The sequence below is a fragment of the Antedon mediterranea genome, chromosome 10 (genome assembly GCF_964355755.1).
Source record: "Antedon mediterranea chromosome 10, ecAntMedi1.1, whole genome shotgun sequence".
Lineage (NCBI taxonomy): Eukaryota > Metazoa > Echinodermata > Crinoidea > Comatulida > Antedonidae > Antedon > Antedon mediterranea.
The window spans coordinates 7,229,990-7,248,689 of record NC_092679.1 but is presented as its reverse complement, the minus strand read 5'-3'; the positions used below and the strand labels follow the sequence as shown (position 1 = coordinate 7,248,689).

Here is an 18,700-nt window from a genome sequence, read left to right as displayed (position 1 = left end):
TTTATCTTATAATATTGGTGTTGCTTATTCCGTTAATGTTTATATGCTTGAACATACGGCAGCGGAAAGTTATGTTTTTTTCTTACTTAAGTTTGCTTGTACTTTTCATTTGATTTTTGTGTTAATTTTGTAGTTTGTAAGTTGTTTTAATATTTTATACTGGTTTAGCTTAAGATTTATGTTTTTTATGTAACATCGAGGGCGATGTTCAGAAAGCCAGGGTGGATGTAGCAGGTCACTCACTCTCCTGGAATTCATGTGGTTTTCCATACTTAACTAATGTTCAACTCCTAATAATTAATTGCCTTATTCTATGGAATTGGTAATAACTTACTAATGATTACTTGGGTGTGATCTTAATGGATATACCAGCTCTGGGAGGGGACAAGGAGGGTCACTGAACTGATAAGTCACCTCACTGGGCTACTCCTTAAATACCGGTAGTCATGTATGTTCTGTAATTAACACTTCTTGTAGATTAACACAATTTGGAAATAACTTGAACCGATAGCTACAACTTAATCACTCTCTGTGTACCTGTATATAGTGTAAATAAAGTACCATTGAGAGAATATAACAACAGTCTGTGTCATTTATATAAAGAGTGCTACATATAAATTTAAAAATATGGGAAGGTGTATTCGACTAGTCAATCACAAACACCTCGCAGTGTTCATGCATAAACATAGTTGATTATCTGATCAAATTTGCCTTCAGACTAATGTGTATAGTTTAAAATGATTTTAAAAATAAGCCAATTATGTCATGGCTTATGTAGAAACGCCTCTTCAAATTACAATCTACCTTACCCCAACCAAAATAAAAAAACTACCTCTCAATTTATTTTCAAATTATAGATCCCTGGATTCTTATGCGGTAATTAATTGAATTCATATTCCTGTAATTTGTGTAGTTTTATTATTTTGGTTGTGTGTTTATTTAAAAATAAATATTTACCATTAAATGTATTAATAAATTGGCAAGACAATAATTATAATTCATTAACTATTAACATAGAAAAATAAATCAAAATACTACAAACATAGCAAAGCTAATTGATGCTATTTGGAATACATTTCCAGTCTGATTTTGTTTAAAAAGACCAGTTACCAAATTTAACTAGAGTTAAGAGGCTTTTACACTCCGGCCCCAGTTCAGGTTCACGCGAAATTGTGTGTACAGCGTCGTGAAAACAATACATGGAATTCTGCTGTTATTTTACTGGAGCTGGTGTGAAAGACGCTTTATACAGTATCAACTTACTGACTTCAAAAAGTTAGCTGGTTGCTTTTGATTTGCTATGACCTAGTGGATTGTATATGTTGACCAATGAAAAAATACAGGTCTTAGGTCACCACAAAGCGAAAGCTTCCTATTGTGTATTAAAAATGCATGTTCAAGTTAAATTTTGCCTTCCCAAGGCTCTCTCATCAATCAATCTCACCAATGTGAGCAATAGTACACCCTTAAAATAAAGACGTACTAAGTTGTTAAAATGCACACAATTGAATTGTGTACACTGGACCTACAGTTTATAGTCCTCATCCAACAAGACTTGTTCTACAACCAACATAACAACATAGTTGGATGGCTGTGAACTTATGCTGATGTTAAGACACACATTGGCCTACAGTATAATATATAAATGTAAATGTTAGAATTTTAAAATTTCTATACAAAATTATTATAAAAAGTATTTGCTGTACATTTATATATGTGATTTAAAGTAATAATAATATCCATTAATTGAATAAAATCTCCTTTCAACAACTTAAGCACTTGTTGAATAATTAAAATACATAATTCTCTACAAATTTATGGCAGTTTTCAGTCAATTGTTAAACAATTCAACTAGATGCAAAACAACTCTAGTAAATTGTAGTCTTTAGGAATTTCAAAACTCTGTGAAGCAATTCTTCATGTAAAAAGTACTATACATTGGTGTGCACAAGTTTTCCTATGCTATGAGCAATGCAGATCTGCTCATTCCATTATTGTCGCTTTATAAGAGCTGAGCTAAACAAAAATGCTCACATGTGTACAAGCTTCTATTAAAATACAATAGGCGTATTCCTCTGGTAGCATATGAGCTCCTTAAACTGCTCACAAAAGATCTCGTAACGCTCAGATAGAAACAACAAGGAGCTTCAAACAGTCCAGAGAGACCAGGAAAAAGTGGTCTTGTTTTACCTGGACAGATCAAGCCTAACAGATCCAATAACCACAATTTTGTTTCCTATACTGGTTCATTGACAACTTTAACTGAAATTGCTCATGCAAATCAGCTGGTAACACATCTGAGGACCTTTCTTCCAAAAGCGCTATGTCATAGTTCATCTAATTGAGTATCTCTCAGATTGAGTGTGCTAATAGCACAATAACCATATTATGGTTCCAGTTGATATAAGTTGTTGAGTGACAAAACATATTAAATAACTGGTAATAATTAAATTCCAAGTATTGCATAATTTATTTGCACTCTTCTTGATGTCAGCCAATTTTGTTGATTAAAAACCTCCAATCTTATCATGAACTTTGTATTGAATTTTCCATAACCTGGTAAGATCTTTTGCGATTTTCTTTTACTTTCCCTGAAGATTCAGCTTGATTACTTAAGTCTGTTGTTTGGTTTTTACTTTCACCAGAGTACTCAGCTGTCCTAGAAGGACTTGAACTACTACTTTCTGTAGGAGATTCAAGGATGGGCGAAAATCCAGCAGAACCCGTACTAAAACTTTGCTTTAATTGATTAAGATGTGGGTATGGCGAGGGAAGGTTGACATGCGTTGATGTTGTCGTCACTGAACTCTCGCTATAATCACCACTCTTATGATTTGGACTTTTATATGGGGTCGTATTTCCTTGCGAAGATCCCTGGGAATGTGAACTTTCGCTGGAGCTGCTTCTTGTTTCCGTTGACGAATCTTTTTTCATTTTACGACGTTTAGCTAAGGGTGCGTGCGACACGTCCATTAGAAAGAATCCTTCTCGATGAGCTTTGTGGAAAGCTTTGAGAGTTTCTTTAACTTTTGGCCTAACACTGGTGCTAAATATGTTGAGAACACCGGGGGTCATCAGAGGTGTTGTACTGTACTGTGCACCCTGGATCCATTCATTTCTGCTAAGTTCTTCCATGGTTAAGCGACTTGTAGAATCTACATTTAGTAAACCTAAAAATATAAATGATTTCACAATTATTAGCAACTTACTTGTTTGCATAGCGATCCCCATTATTGGGGACATTTCGCCGTCATTGAGATTATGTTGACATAGCACAACAATGAGAGACATTAATTTTGATGAGAAGGTCATGGAACACTAATAAATTAAAAAAACTAAAAACCTGAGACCTGCAACCCTAGGACTATTCCTGATGATTACCCAGCCTATTTACATTTAAAATTAAACACCAAGACATATCAATTAATTAACTTAATGACTACTGGACATGGTAGTTATTGTCTTTTATAGAAGATGCTGGAAGCGCTTCCTTATAATTATAGTCTTCTTGGTCTAGTTGACTAGCGTTTATAGTTCTCTGGAGTATACTTGGGCTCGGTCTTCCTATCAATTAAATTTTTTGGTCATAAAATGTTAGAACTGACCACAAACTGGACCACAATAAGCGACATCATTGCAGGTTGTTGCTAAAGCATCTGCAATGGTAGCTGCAGACTCTAGAAATGGTGCCTGGAGAATCTGCAATGGTAGCTGCAGACTCTAGAAATGGTGCCTGGGGAATCTGCAATGGTAGCTGCAGACTCTAGAAATGGTGCCTGGGGAATCTGCAATGGTAGCTGCAGACTCTAGAAATGGTGCCTGGGGAATCTGCAATGGTAGCTGCAGACTCTAGAAATGGTTCCTGGGGAATCTTAAATGGTAACTGCAGTGCATAAAAAATATCCCTGGGAGGCTTAAATGGTAACTAAAGCCTATATAAATGATGCATGGGGTGGGGTATCAGTAAAAATAACTGTAATCCATAAAAATGGTACTTGGGACAGCCATTTAAAAATGGTACCTGGGCATCTGGAATACTACCTGGATGTTACCCTGGGTACTGCTTACAGACTCTAGAATGGTGGAATGGTTACCTTTTATCAAATCCTTTGCAGCTTCAGACACAGACTGCCACTCTTTACCATCTAAGCTAAAGTCTCCTTGTTTTATCCTCATCATGATAGAAGCAGCACTATTATCACCACTATTCCTCTTGGCCTGGAATGGCACATGGCCTGACAGCATTGTATACTAGGAAAAAATGATGAAAATCAACCAATGTTAACAAGTAGTGACCACTAGGATGCAACACAAGGTACTTAGATGTAAATAAATAACTCAGGGAACCAACAAATTAAGCGTGGTGATGTAGATAAATAAATTCATCATTTGAGAGAGTCTATGGAAAATAAAATCAGTTGATATTATGCAATACTATATCTATATTTTTTTCCAAATGGGAACTACACTTTAGTCAAGAACATTTATTTGTGTACAGTCTAAACATCTAGGTCATTAAAAGAACATCAAAATAGCTTACAAGAATAACCCCTAGACTCCAGATATCACATGAGGCATCATATCCCTCATCTTTATGTGATATTTGATGCAAGACTTCAGGTGCAGCATAAGATAATGTAAAACATGGTGTCATCAGCGGCTGGTTGAAATTGGTTACACGGGCAAAACCGAAGTCTATGATTTTTAACTCCGCATCGTCACTATCATCTTTAAATAATATATTCTGTTGAGAAATGTGAAATTTTGTTATTTAAAGTTAAATTTATGATTATTTTATTTCATGATAATTCAACGTTTTTTCATGAGATTAAATAGCTCTGTTATTAATACAATGGAGAGGACATAGAGATAATTGATAAATAGCAGAATGTTGTTTATACTGATATCTTTAGGTACAGCTGTTTTATCTTGGCTCAGCATATCAATTATAGGGGGCTCACTATACATAAACTTGCAAATCACAATTGTGTATAGATACACTGTAGTCGGTTGTCTGATGGAAATTCCCCTGTTATATCATTTGGTAAACACCCAAGCTTCACTGTTAATTCAAATACTATTTTAAGGGTCAAAGTTCACTGCTGGAATTTTCAATATATGTACAAATCACACATATTCATAATTGTATTTGACATACCTCTGGTTTTAAATCCCTGTGTACAACTCCTTTGTCGTGCATAAAACTCACGGCTGAAACTAATTTTCTCATGATAGAGCTTGCTTCAACTTCTGCAAATTGTTCTTTTCTTCTTATCCTATCTAACAGCTCACCACCTTGGCATATTTCCAGTATTATATAGGTATGCAGCTAAAACAAGATAAAAATATGAAATTAACTCAACTTAAATCAATGAACTAGAAGGAAATAACAAGTAGTATTTACATAGTATGTATGCTTATCATTTTTCCGAGAATTGAGCATTAAAAACTGGAAAAACCCAACACACATTCTTATAATAACATAATAATAACAACAAATACATTTATCTACATGATACAGTGATATTTTTATTCTCTACCCAAGCCTGTAGCCAAGATTGTTAAAAGTCTCCTTTCCACAAATGAATGAGCGCAATTACAATACAATGTATATAGTAACAAATATATGTAAACTGTACTTCATTTTTTTAATGCCTCACAAAAATATTAATCAAACGTTGACAAATTTTAATGCATTTACCTCATCTTTAAATTCTGCATGTAATTTAATAATATTTGAATGCCCTTGACATAACTGTAATGTTTTCAATTCCTGTGAACAGTCTATTCTCCTACTCACGATCTTCACTGCATATTCTTGACCAGTTTTTCTATTTCTGCATTTTCTGTAAAATCATATAAACAAAAGAATTAGATAATTTGTTCTGTTTAAACATGAACTGCATTAAAATATATTTCATTATTTATCAAATTTACCTGCAAACTGAAAAGCTTCCATCGCCAAGTGCGTCTGATTTCAAATCCAATTCATATAATTTATTAAATGGAGAATTCTATTTAAAAAAAAGAATTGTAAACTATACATCATATATATATTTATATAACTACCATATTTGGGCACATGACACTATTTTTATCAAACTAGTTTGATAGTGTAGACAGAGCTTAACACTATAGTTGTGATAATACAATTACTTCAGGTCCACAAATGAAATTATATACTATACCTTCAAAGCCAATATATTGCTAATTTGAGAATCTGTCGGTTTATTTGTATTGGAAGGAGACAGAAGGTTGTCGGTGACAGCGTTGTCGGTAAACAAGATAGAAGGCGCTATGAATGAGTATCCCTAAAAAAAACACAGCAACACAGTTATCTTTTGGTAATGAATTTAAAAATATAGGTAGACTATAGACCTATGATTGAAATAAATTTGGACAAATTTTGAATTTTGTTTTGCCCTTATGTTGTCCATATTACAGCAAAATATCAATGGAGCACTTTTTTTTTATTCTCAAGTTGTATTTTGACATCACTAGATAAACACTATGATAAAACTTACTCTAAACACTCTGCAGTCAGCTGTGTTAGGTATAGCAGCTGGCGATTCAGCTACCACCATGTCAGTAAACTCTGACGCAAAATTACTGACATCCGTTTTATTCCTGATGACAGGTTTGAACGGAGCTGGAATCTTCCTTTCCATTAATTTTGACCAATTCAATCCCTAGAAAATATAATTTAAAGATTCAAAAAGAGTTATACTGCAAAGTCATTTATGGTATTCACCAGCCTAATTTCTCAAGTTTACAAAAAGCTGAACATACAATAGTACCTCAATTGTTAAAATGGCAGATAAAAATGACATGTGATACGGAATGGCAATGATGCTTAACATGAATTAACTGTAGTGGAGCTGTAGCTTGATGGTTAACGTGCTTGCTTCCAATCCCAAGGTACAGGGTTCAATCCTGACCTAATGTCAGGGTTCAATCCTGACCTAGTGTCAGGGTTCAATTCTGACCTAGTGTCAGGGTTGTAACTCATGACTCTTTCAACTCCACTCACTAAGATTTAGTTTTAAGTGTATCTATCCTGCAATTGGTGAGTAGCTTACTGCTGGATGAGTATGGAATAAAAAAGCTACAATTTAGTGTTTGTTATACCTTGAAGAATGGATGCGTTTTGATTTCATCAGCACCTGTGGGACCTGAACCAAGACGTTGACTTGGATTCTTGACTAGCAGCTTGGTTATAAGATCCTTTGCATCATTACTAAATGTAGTTGGCATCGGTGCATTAATTGTTAAAATTCTCCTGTATAAGCAAGAAATAAAATAAATAAATATAAAGTTAAATGTTTGTAAATGTTTGTAAATGTTTCTTCTTAAACATGAAAAATAAAGATAATAAAATCAAACTTTGAAGCTATTTTATTACTTTAATAAAGATTTTTACTTCCGCCAAAAAAAACCCCCCAAAATAATGATGACAGATGATAGAAATACATTGTCTTCCAGAATGCTATCTGCTCTACTGATGCTCTTATGCAGTACTCTATTATCTCTGTATAGCTTAGCTAGCACAACCGGTGATAGCCTACAGTACATCAGGCTTAGCTAACATTTTCCAAGCAAACCAGGAATAAGACGTCTGAGTCATAGCTCTACGTTTTCACAGAAGTCACATGACCAGAACATGATTCCAATTATTCCGAAACAAATGAAATCAACCTACTTGGATATTTCAGATTGTGAATTTCTTTCACCGTCGACAGTAAAAGGCGACGCCCCTGTTAGTAATTCATACATAAGGACAGCCAATGACCACCAGTCAACTGCTTTGTCATGGCCACCACTTCCACCTTTTACAACCTCTGGAGCCATGTACTCTATCGTGCCACAAAAGGAATATGCCCGGTGACTCTGTTGAAACAAATATAATTACAGTCAACTCTCCCAATACTGCACACCGCTTGGGTTGGCCCATAGTATGTCAGGATTTCTATAAAATCTCATATTGTGAATGTGGTATTAATCGTGAAAAGAATGAGAACTTTCAGGCATTTAACAGAAGGCTACTTTAAGGAAAGTTTCCGGTTTTCAGAGAGAGTTTGGTATTGGAAGAGTTGACTGTTTAAAGGCCAGGTGCGGGCAAAAAATTTCTATTGATCATACATTCCAATAATTATCGATCTATAGTTTCCCCTATGTTTCATAATTTTTGGGATTTTATTTGTGTCACACGAGCTTTTTGAAAATTAGCACTTTCTTATCAGTGGGGGGATAGTTCAAATTACACAGTAAAATCTCTATTCTTTTGTACACAAATTTTGAAAATAGAGAGGCATTTTAAAAAGCTATGAAAAAAAACGGTGTGGTAAAAACTGTTATCAGATGACTAAATATAGGTAATATAACTTTAATTTTACATTTCTGGTATTTTTATTCAACTTCAGAATTTTATTTTCATGCTATAGCAAAAATTATCCACCGTATATCCACTATCTTTTCACCTTCTAGGGAGTCACCAGACATGTTATTACATTATGTTAACTACCTAACTACTGAAAAAAAGTCTTCCTAGTTTTTTTGGCAGAATTTTGCCAAATTTTGTATTTGACCTTATTATGGGAAAATCATGTTTTTTCGTCTTGATTTCTGTTACAAATATTTGATTTATGTACAATTAACCAGATATTATATTTAAAATTCACTAAGTAATATAAATAAGCTAAGTACAGCTATTAAAATCATTTGATTTCATTAATAATTCAAATTCAAATTCACTGCTTACAGACTGAAGGTCATGTACTGTCAAATCAGTAATTTAGTTTATACTTCGAATACTAGGAATGATCTAATAATAATATCATCATTTATTTAGTACAATATCAATACTTCATTAAAAAGAGTTGGTTTAGGATATGTACAAATGAAATGAATGTTTTTAAATTGCATTTGCAGACAAGAAGAATACATATTGCCCTTCAAAACAATATTTTCAACGGGTGCAGGTCAAGTCGGCCCTAAACCGTCTCAGCCAAAGTCAAGTCGGCCCCACGTCAAGTCGGCCCCAAGTCAACTCGGCCTCAAGTCAACTCGGCCTCAAGTCAAATCGGCCTCACGTCAACTCGGCCAAAAACTAATCGGTCCACTCGGCCACAATAAAGTATGGAACGCAAAAAGTGCTTAATATTATTATGATTCTTACTATCCACGCTTTAAAAAAAATGAAGAAATTAAAAAAATAATATAATTAAATAATATCATGAACTCATTGCCGATATGAATATAAGTACCCGCGTGTTACAAAAACATGTGCAGGTACCGCATTTTAGTAAATCGAAGACGGAGGCCTACGTTCCACTATTTGGCCATAGAAAAAATGATCGTACATCGTTTTTGTCCATGATTTGCGTTTAAAAAAAAAGGGGAATCCCCCGGTCAGTGAAAACACGTAGCAGTTGTAGATATCGAAAAAGCTGCCAAAGGCGCAGGGAGGCGCAGCTACGAATTGTTTTCAATTGTGCAATTTGAAATTTTATTAAACGTAAATAAAGGAAAGTTGGTGAAATCATTCCTTTTTTTTTTGCTAAATATATTATTGTCTAAATATTAATATTCATTAAAAGTCAGAATTATTTATAGTTAAAAAATTGTGAAGAAATATTATTTTATCAATCCCCTTCATTTGCACTTTTTGCGTTCCATACTTTAACGGGGCCGAGTTGACAGATTATTTTTTGGCCGAGTTGACCGATTATTTTTTGGCCGAGTTGACGTGAGGCCGAGTTGACTTGAGGCCGAGTTGACTTGAGGCCGAGTTGACTTGGGGCCGACTTGACTTGGGGCCGACTTGACTTTGGCCGAGACAGTTTAGGGCCGACTTGGATCGAAATCTTTTCAACACAAAGTATGTAGATTAATTTTATTACAAATTTGATAACCAATACATAAGTTGGACACTTTATACTTTTTAATTATTTACTAATTTCAAACTAACAAATTAACACATCGATCAATAAATCAATAATGATCTAAACCATCCTAGGTACATTAAGTAACAACTTAAATCAATAATCCTTGTAAAGTCTTAACTTAAACTTTAAAAGAAACAAAATTCAATTTAGCTTACAGAATCAGGCAGAAATTCTTTACTCAGTCCAAAGTCTGTCAAGATAATATGGCCGTCTTGATCCAGTAAGATATTTTCCAACTTAATATCCCGATATATTATGCCAAGCTAAAATAAATAAAATGTGTTTGTTAAGGCTAATGCCCTTTAGGAGTGAGTGAATGAGAAGGTGTGGGTAATTATTGTAAAGTTGTGATGTCAACAAATACATTGAATTGCCTAACATGATAAGAGGTATAATGCTTAAGGAGGTGGGGCGGTTTAAGTACATTCTTACCTTGTGCAAATGTTCTAAAGCCAGAATAACTTCCCCTATGTATATCTTAACCTCTGCCTCTGTGAAGTGTTCTCTTTGATAAAGATGAGTGAACAACTCGCCTCCATTTACATAATCTGTAATTTAAAAAAAAACAACAATCAAATAAAACTTGGTTAAAGTTGCATAGCATTGGATATGAAACTACTAGTACAGTATGTTATCCATTAATCTTTATTAGATAACTTAGATTAACTTAGATTAACTCAATTGAGGCTTAACATTACATACAGTAGAACCGCAATTAAGGGGACACCCTCCTGATGAATGAGGAAAGTACACCTGTATGTATAACATTATAGCCAACACCAATTAAGGGGACACCCTCCTCCTGATGAATGAGGAAAGTACACCTGTATGTATAACATTATAGCCAACCCCAATTAAGGGGACACCCTCCTCCTGATGAATGAGGAAAGTACACCTGTATGTATAACATTATAGCCAACCCCAATTAAGGGTACACCCTCCTCCTGATGAATGAGGAAAGTACACCTGTATGTATAACATTATAGCCAACCCCAATTAAGGGGACACCCTCCTCCTGATGAATGAGGAAAGTACACCTGTATGTATAACATTATAGCCAACCCCAATCAAGGGGACACCCTCCTCCTGATGAATGAGGAAAGTACACCTGTATGTATAACATTATAGCCAACACCAATTAAAGGGACACCCTCCTCCTGATGAATGAGGAAAGTACACCTGTATGTATAACATTATAGCCAACCCCAATTAAGGGGACACTCTCCTCCTGATGAATGAGGAAAGTACACCTGTAGTATGTATAACATTATAGCCAACCCCAATCAAGGGGACACCCTCCTCCTGATGAATGAGGAAAGTACACCTGTATGTATAACATTATAGCCAACCCCAATTAAGGGGACACCCTCCTCCTGATGAATGAGGAAAGTACACCTGTATGTATAACATTATAGCCAACCCCAATCAAGGGTACACCCTCCTCCTGATGAATGAGGAAAGTACACCTGTATGTATAACATTATAGCCAACCCCAATCAAGGGGACACCCTCCTCCTGATGAATGAGGAAAGTACACCTGTATGTATAACATTATAGCCAACCCCAATCAAGGGGACACCCTCCTCCTGATGAATGAGGAAAGTACACCTGTATGTATAACATTATAGCCAACCCCAATCAAGGGGACACCCTCCTCCTGATGAATGAGGAAAGTACACCTGTATGTATAACATTATAGCCAACCCCAATCAAGGGGACACCCTCCTCCTGATGAATGAGGAAAGTACACCTGTATGTATAACATTATAGCCAACCCCAATCAAGGGGACACCCTCCTCCTGATGAATGAGGAAAGTACACCTGTATGTATAACATTATAGCCAACCCCAATCAAGGGGACACCCTCCTCCTGATGAATGAGGAAAGTACACCTGTATGTATAACATTATAGCCAACCCCAATTAAGGGGACACTCTCCTCCTGATGAATGAGGAAAGTACACCTGTATGTATAACATTATAGCCAACCCCAATTAAGGGTACACCCTCCTCCTGATGAATGAGGAAAGTACACCTGTATGTATAACATTATAGCCAACCCCAATTAAGGGGACACCCTCCTCCTGATGAATGAGGAAAGTACACCTGTATGTATAACATTATAGCCAACCCCAATCAAGGGGACACCCTCCTCCTGATGAATGAGGAAAGTACACCTGTATGTATAACATTATAGCCAACCCCAATCAAGGGGACACCCTCCTCCTGATGAATGAGGAAAGTACACCTGTATGTATAACATTATAGCCAACCCCAATCGAGGGGACACCCTCCTCCTCCTGATGAATGAGGAAAGTACACCTGTATGTATAACATTATAGCCAACCCCAATCAAGGGGACACCCTCCTCCTGATGAATGAGGAAAGTACACCTGTATGTATAACATTATAGCCAACCCCAATCCTGGCCCCAAAGATACAGTATTGTATGTCAATAATAATAATATTAAAAGTTAATTATTATTACTGTAAGTTAGCAGAAACAACAATCTAATCTGGCATTTATTGTGGGCCAATACGATAGGGTAAAGATTAATATTTTTTCCATAAAAATCAATTTTATTTTTTTTATTTTAAAAATCATATTACAATGGCCATCATAAACTGACACAATTGTGAAAGACACCTGCTGTACTTGTATAATAATTGACGACCAAACCCATCCAATATTTCAAACTCCAACTTCTAAAAACCATGGCAACAACTTGTTTTAGCAGTTATTATTTTTTACAACCCTTATAAACTGCAAATTTCTGTTGTATATTGAAAGATAAGAAGAACATACTAGGCACTTACAGAGAGAGTGTGAATGCCCTTAGAGAGATTGAGTCATAGTTTAGTATTGGCAATAGCTAGCATAACATGTATAGTTGTTCACTATGAGTAATGCACTGTGTGTTTATTAATAGTAGGTTGGTACAGTTACAAGTAGTGTCATGTACTCCACCAAGATTCAACTTAAATTTATTTAAAAAAATCACAATAAAAACCCGATAGAAATGATCAAGAATATATTTAAATATGAATTATGAAACATTTTCTATCAAGACTGAATGTAATAAAATACATAGGGGACTATGCTTGTAAACATTAAATATATTTGCAGCCTAAATTGTACTAAAAATATATATCTAAATTTGTAGTAAAGTATTGAACATTTGAATCTAAAAATAACCAAATGGATATATTTTAATTTGTAGTAACATTTGAATATTAAAAAATCTCATTAATAATCAGATTCTAGCTATGGACATTTATATAAAATATGCTGTAATTTGTAGTAACACATTGAATTTAAAAATCCAAAGTAATCATATTTTAAACATGGGAATTATTTATTAAAGTTAATGTATTAAGATAGTTCCAGGACATTCAATATGTTGTCATCATTTAGATCTGTGATTTGTTTGGCTACTTGTAATTCATGAAATCATTAACTTAACATATAAGGTGACAAGGTATATGTCATGTAATTAATTTCAAATTTTAAGACATCCTGGCAACTAATTACAATAATGCCATGACCTGAAACAAAGTGCATGATTATGTTTTAACTTGTAGAAACTGACCTTCCTTTTAAAAACCACAAAATCTACAAATAGACATGTACAGTATAACAATTACACATTCAGACAACAATAGTATTTTCAGATTTTGAACATCGACAAAAATATTATAGTATGCAAATTGAATACTACTACTATACAAAATACCATGTATTTATTTAAATTCAAATTTCAAGCAAAAATAAAAAAAGAAACATGGGAACCAGAAAAAAAAATTAGCCAGAGTTGCAGAGAAGAGAAGGACAATAAAGAAAAAAATTAGAAAAAATTACAAATTGTTAAGTATTCAAATATATGAGGTATTGGAATAAAGAAATATATTAGTATTCAGAAGAAAATATTGACACAAGCTCTAAACAGTCTAGTATCTTACCCAGTATAAGATGAAGTTTAGAGTCTGTCTGAAAAGCATAATGTAGAGTGACCAGGAAGGGGCATCTTCTGACCGCCTCCAACACTTGACGTTCGGTCATTGTATGTTCTGCGGTCTTTGCTTTCTGGACAATGCTCGCCTTTTTTAGAACTTTCATTGCAAACAGCTGACCACGATCATTACCGGTCACTTTACGTACCAGGAATACTTTTCCATATGCTGCAAAAATACAAAAATAAACTGGTTTAATGGTCTCTTTTACACTATATAGATAATAAGTAGATATACAGTATATTACAAAAATGTTTAAAACACTAAATTTGTTCCAAATTTGTTCAAGCTACAGTTTTGTAATAAGTTTATTTACATAAATTATTTTTACATCAAATGGTCAAAACAAACTAATTAATATTATTGATTTTTTACAGTTTCATCAAACTAATGTTTGTATAATGTTCTTAAAACCATTTGAATTAAACAATTATTAATTGGGACTGGGGTTCGCCAGGGAGGCGTTATGTCCCCTCTACTTTACAATGTGTACACTGATCCGTTAACTGTTGAACTGACCAAGTCAAAAGAAGGTTGTGAAATTAACAGTCTTAAACTGAATTGCCTAAGCTTTGCCGATGACTTGGTCCTTTTGGCTCCGTCAGTGACTGGCTTACAAAGCCTAATTGGACTCTGTGAAGGTTTTGCTAGTGACCATGATATTACTTTTAATGAAACCAAATGCAAATGCTTGCTATTTTGCCCGAAAGTCCGCAACCTCAAAGGTGTTCCACATATTACCTTAAATGGGGCACCTCTAAACGTTGATAATTCAATAACCTATCTTGGTCATATGATCAGTAATAACCTGAGTGATGAAAGTGACATCAAACGTCAATATCGATCTATTTGCATTAGGGCCAACTCTCTAAATAGAAAGTTTGGAAAATGTTCTACTAAGACTAAATGTTATCTATTTAAGAGTTACTGTGTCAGCATGTACTGTTCAACCTTATGGTGTAGATATAATTAGAGCACTCTGAGATCACTGAAAGTATGTTATAACAATGCCTTACGTTTGCTGCTGAAGCAGCCTAGACATTGTAGTTCAAGCACGATGCTTGTCTTAAATGACGTCCCATCCTTTGATGAGTTCATTAGAAAATCTGTTTTTCGTTTTAAAAATCGTGTGAACGCAAGTACTACTAAGTAGTAATTCTTTGATCATGGCCATTAATCGCCACATTCTTAATGTGTCAAGAATGCACATACAATGGAATGCTTTGTTGCATTGACTTTATATATTTACATATCTTTGTTTTTGTTCTATGAGCTGTTAGATTAAGATTTTTTTTTTCTCTCTTTTGCTATGGATATAATATTATGTAACCATGATATTCCGAAATAAAAAGATAAATGTAAAAATGTAAAACCGTTTAGTTTAATATGGATGACTATATTGTTAGTGAGTGAGCAGAAGGTATAAATTGGGCAAAAGCTATAAACTAAAAATGAATTTTATTAGTTATCAACTTTATCAACTTGTATTACAAATTAAATATTAATCTGTTTCCAGTGTTATCAAAAATTGTCCATAAAGTCATCTTTGATAAGGCAAACTGCACAACATTTTTGCCGTGTCTTAATCCAGTGGAACACATTAATGATTCACATTTATCATCTAAATGTACCTTCTTATCACATCTAGGGTATTCAGAGATTATCAGTCTTGACAGACTTGCTACTAGCTCATTATGTATGTGGATATATCCAGGGATGTAAAATATTCCCAGGGTTCATTATATTCTTTGCATTGTACCCCATCATTCCTCCATGGTGGTTGCATTTAGCTCCATCATCCAGGAATTGTAGGCCTATTGTAACAGTATATTGTTTATATCCTATGGTTATATCCTATGGTTACAAATATTATCATTTGTATTTTTTTAAATACTGCAGATGACTTACCTCCCGTTCCTAGTACTTTAAGCAGTTCAAAGTCTGTGCTATCAACACCCCCGGGGTGGTCTGTGTAATTTGCTAAAATAAAAAATAGAAAAATGTTATAGTTATGCAACAAAAAGGGGACAATACAGTATGCAATTAATTTCTCTCATGATCATACACCCACCCACCCACCCAAGTCATTGTCTTAGACTTTTGCATTAGACTTGCCCGAAGTTTGTATTTAATTTGCTTTTTCCATGTTAGTTCACCAGTCAGCGTTTCTAATGTTGTCTGGAAAATATGTATTAAATAAACATCATGCAGTATGTGCCAATATTTATCTTTTTTACCAATATTAAGTTGAAACACAGTTTAGAAGCTACTGTACACTTTGTATGTTGTCCATTATTATGAACAATTAAATGTTGGTCAGTTGGATTCTCAAAGAAACATCCCTCACTCAATACGTATTTTAATAAGGGCTATAATCATATTCCAAGGTCTCTAAATAACAGATTGCTTGGTCATGCTTCAATGGTTATGATAATATACCTTAGTTTTAACGAAAAATATGAAATAGGAGGAACGAATGGAGGAAAATAGGCTGTTCTAGTTACTATAAATCATTATATAATAAACAGTAAAGGTATAAATGGTTTAAAGTTCATTGACCTTCAAGGAATGAATGAAGACTAATAGTTTAATAAGTATAGTTACTGTATTTATTTTATTTAATCTTTATTTAGAGAGTACGGCAACCCTTCAAACTTCTATTATATAGAATGGGATGGGAGATGTAAAGCCGTTGGTCCCGTGTACTTAACATTGTGTGCATTTTAAAGAACTTGGTACACTATTCGAAAAGAGTAGGGGATCGTCTCCCGGTGTGCTGATCTGGTAGGCGCTGCACTGCTGGCTGCCGTGGGTCCGTGGAGGGCCTAATCCGAATTTCCTCAGTTTCCAGTTAAGCTTGAGGACAAATATAAATACCTTTACCTTTTTATAAATTTACGTAAGGGCAAAATTTAGTAAATCGCGAGTTAATTCTAGAATGTTTACTCGATGGTATATAAAGTTTGTTCGTACTTTTGGTACTGATTTTAACCACCTGATGTAACCCTGTTTACTAATTAAATTGAGTAGATAAATAGTATAGATAATATATTTAAAAATTGTTCCTATTTGTACCCATCATCTTCCCCATCCCTCAAACCGAATGTTAAATTGAGCTTGTTTAAATCACCCTGTTTAAATGATCCAAATCAAAGATTTTCTTATTCGGAAAGGGTGCTAATTTTAGTTGAATACTATTTATTTGTTTCTGTAAACGACAATGTATTATAATCCTGCGGTATGTACACTAAAAAAAACACCATTTTTTTACATTGAAATTACTGTGTATTCGAGAACCATCTATGGGAACGACCTAGATGGTACGCGAGCAAATCGAGAGTACCATCTAGTTATTCATAATTACGATGAAACCACTATGCATAAAATAAGAAATATTATAATTACATTTAACAAATTAATATTAAATAAGGTTTTTAAACTTAATATTGGAACATTCTTTTAAAAAATGTTTTGTTTTGTACTCAATTTAAAAAGAACGTGAAAGAAAGAATGTTTTACTTGGAAACCTTTTTGTGAATTTAGATCCTGGAGGATTTATAGAACAAAGTTGTAAACAAAAGGTAAAGAGGTGTTGCATTGATGGTACTGTTATGTACAATGCAGTTTACAATACTTGTTTACAGAGGTTATCTTTCAACAGTACTGTGTGTCCTGTTCTTTAATTACTAAACACTCTCTTTTAAAGGGCTTAGAAGAACATACATTATTTAACAATTTATTCAATTTAATTAACAATAATAAAAATAAATTAACTTAATACAAAATTGAGTAATATTATTACATTTATTTTATCAGTAGTTCAATAACAAAACGGCACCTTGTACAAAATTTATTAAATATTTTGTAGGAAGGAAGCACTTAGATATTTGTATAAAACAAATAATAATATATATTTATTATTAATTTATAAAAAGTGTTACAAATATGATCAAGGAAACAAATTTAGAATGTAAATAAACAATTCAAATCGTGAAAACATATATTTGCCATTGTAATTAATATAAATAATAAAACAATCAATAAAAACACTACTTACTAATAATAATACGCAAGTTAGTAAATTAATAAAATTACACTCAACTCTGTTCTAAAAAAAAATTACAGTTTGACAGCAACAATATTAGTTATTCTTAGAAGTACAACGTTTTTAGAATTAGTATACTAATATATTCTAGAAAAAAGCTGCAAGGAATAGTGAAGAATTTAACGAGTTTTCATCGTATAAATTACGACTATCCTAGGCCAGCTTTCAGCGACCTACTGCTGGTTATCATACTCGGGGTCAATGATGCCTTGCTACTGCTGCTCTCGGTTGTGGTTAGTTAGCCCAGACACCACCTGCAGATGAAATCTTTGATCTTGCTAATTCTAGCTAAATTAACACATATCTTACCATTTTTTAGCTCATGTTTTATAGTCTTAGTCCTATTTACCATTTCCTGAGCCATCGTGGGTTGGTATAGTGACTATAACCCGGGTATTTTTCCCGATATTTGTACACGGAACTGCTCTAGAGTATCATACTTTGCGGTCAAGTCAGATACGCTTCGATGAACTTCCTAGCCAGGTAACTAACTTCCCACTGAATATTCATTAGCTGCATGCTGAGGGCATCTTTTTTTTTCATCCCAAATTTATGTAATAAAAATAAATTTTAATTTAGGGTCACCTTTCAGGGGCAGATCCAGGATTTTAATATTAACAAATATTAACTAGCACTAACAT

General features: G+C 34.0%; 1 protein-coding gene across 1 annotated transcript; it reads right to left on the bottom strand.

Moving 5' to 3' along the window:
* Positions 1-271: 271 nt before the first annotated feature.
* Positions 272-18,673, bottom strand: LOC140059981 (ribosomal protein S6 kinase alpha-5-like). The gene is made up of 15 exons (XM_072105993.1): positions 18,369-18,673; positions 15,863-15,934; positions 13,904-14,122; positions 10,377-10,492; positions 10,100-10,207; positions 7,700-7,887; positions 7,129-7,279; positions 6,525-6,689; positions 6,189-6,311; positions 5,938-6,014; positions 5,702-5,846; positions 5,159-5,329; positions 4,541-4,744; positions 4,095-4,251; positions 272-3,170 (listed from the first exon to the last, which is right to left on the bottom strand). The coding sequence occupies exons 1-15, from the start codon at positions 18,421-18,423 to the stop codon at positions 2,527-2,529; spliced, it is 2,595 nt and encodes an 864-aa protein (XP_071962094.1). The 5' UTR covers positions 18,424-18,673; the 3' UTR covers positions 272-2,526.
* Between the last annotated feature and the right edge of the window lie 27 nt (positions 18,674-18,700).

Bases quoted from the DNA above. Each gene is read 5' to 3' on its own strand.
- LOC140059981 (XM_072105993.1), bottom strand. From the start codon at position 18,423: ATGGCTCAGGAAATGGTAAATAGGACTAAGACTATAAAACATGAGCTA. The intron at 6,015-6,188 runs GTATAGTATATA...TTTTTTAAATAG, and splicing joins GCAATATATTGGCTTTGAAG to AATTCTCCATTTAATAAATT. The intron at 4,252-4,540 runs GTAAGCTATTTT...ATTTTTTCCTAG, and splicing joins GGAGTCTAGGGGTTATTCTT to TATACAATGCTGTCAGGCCA.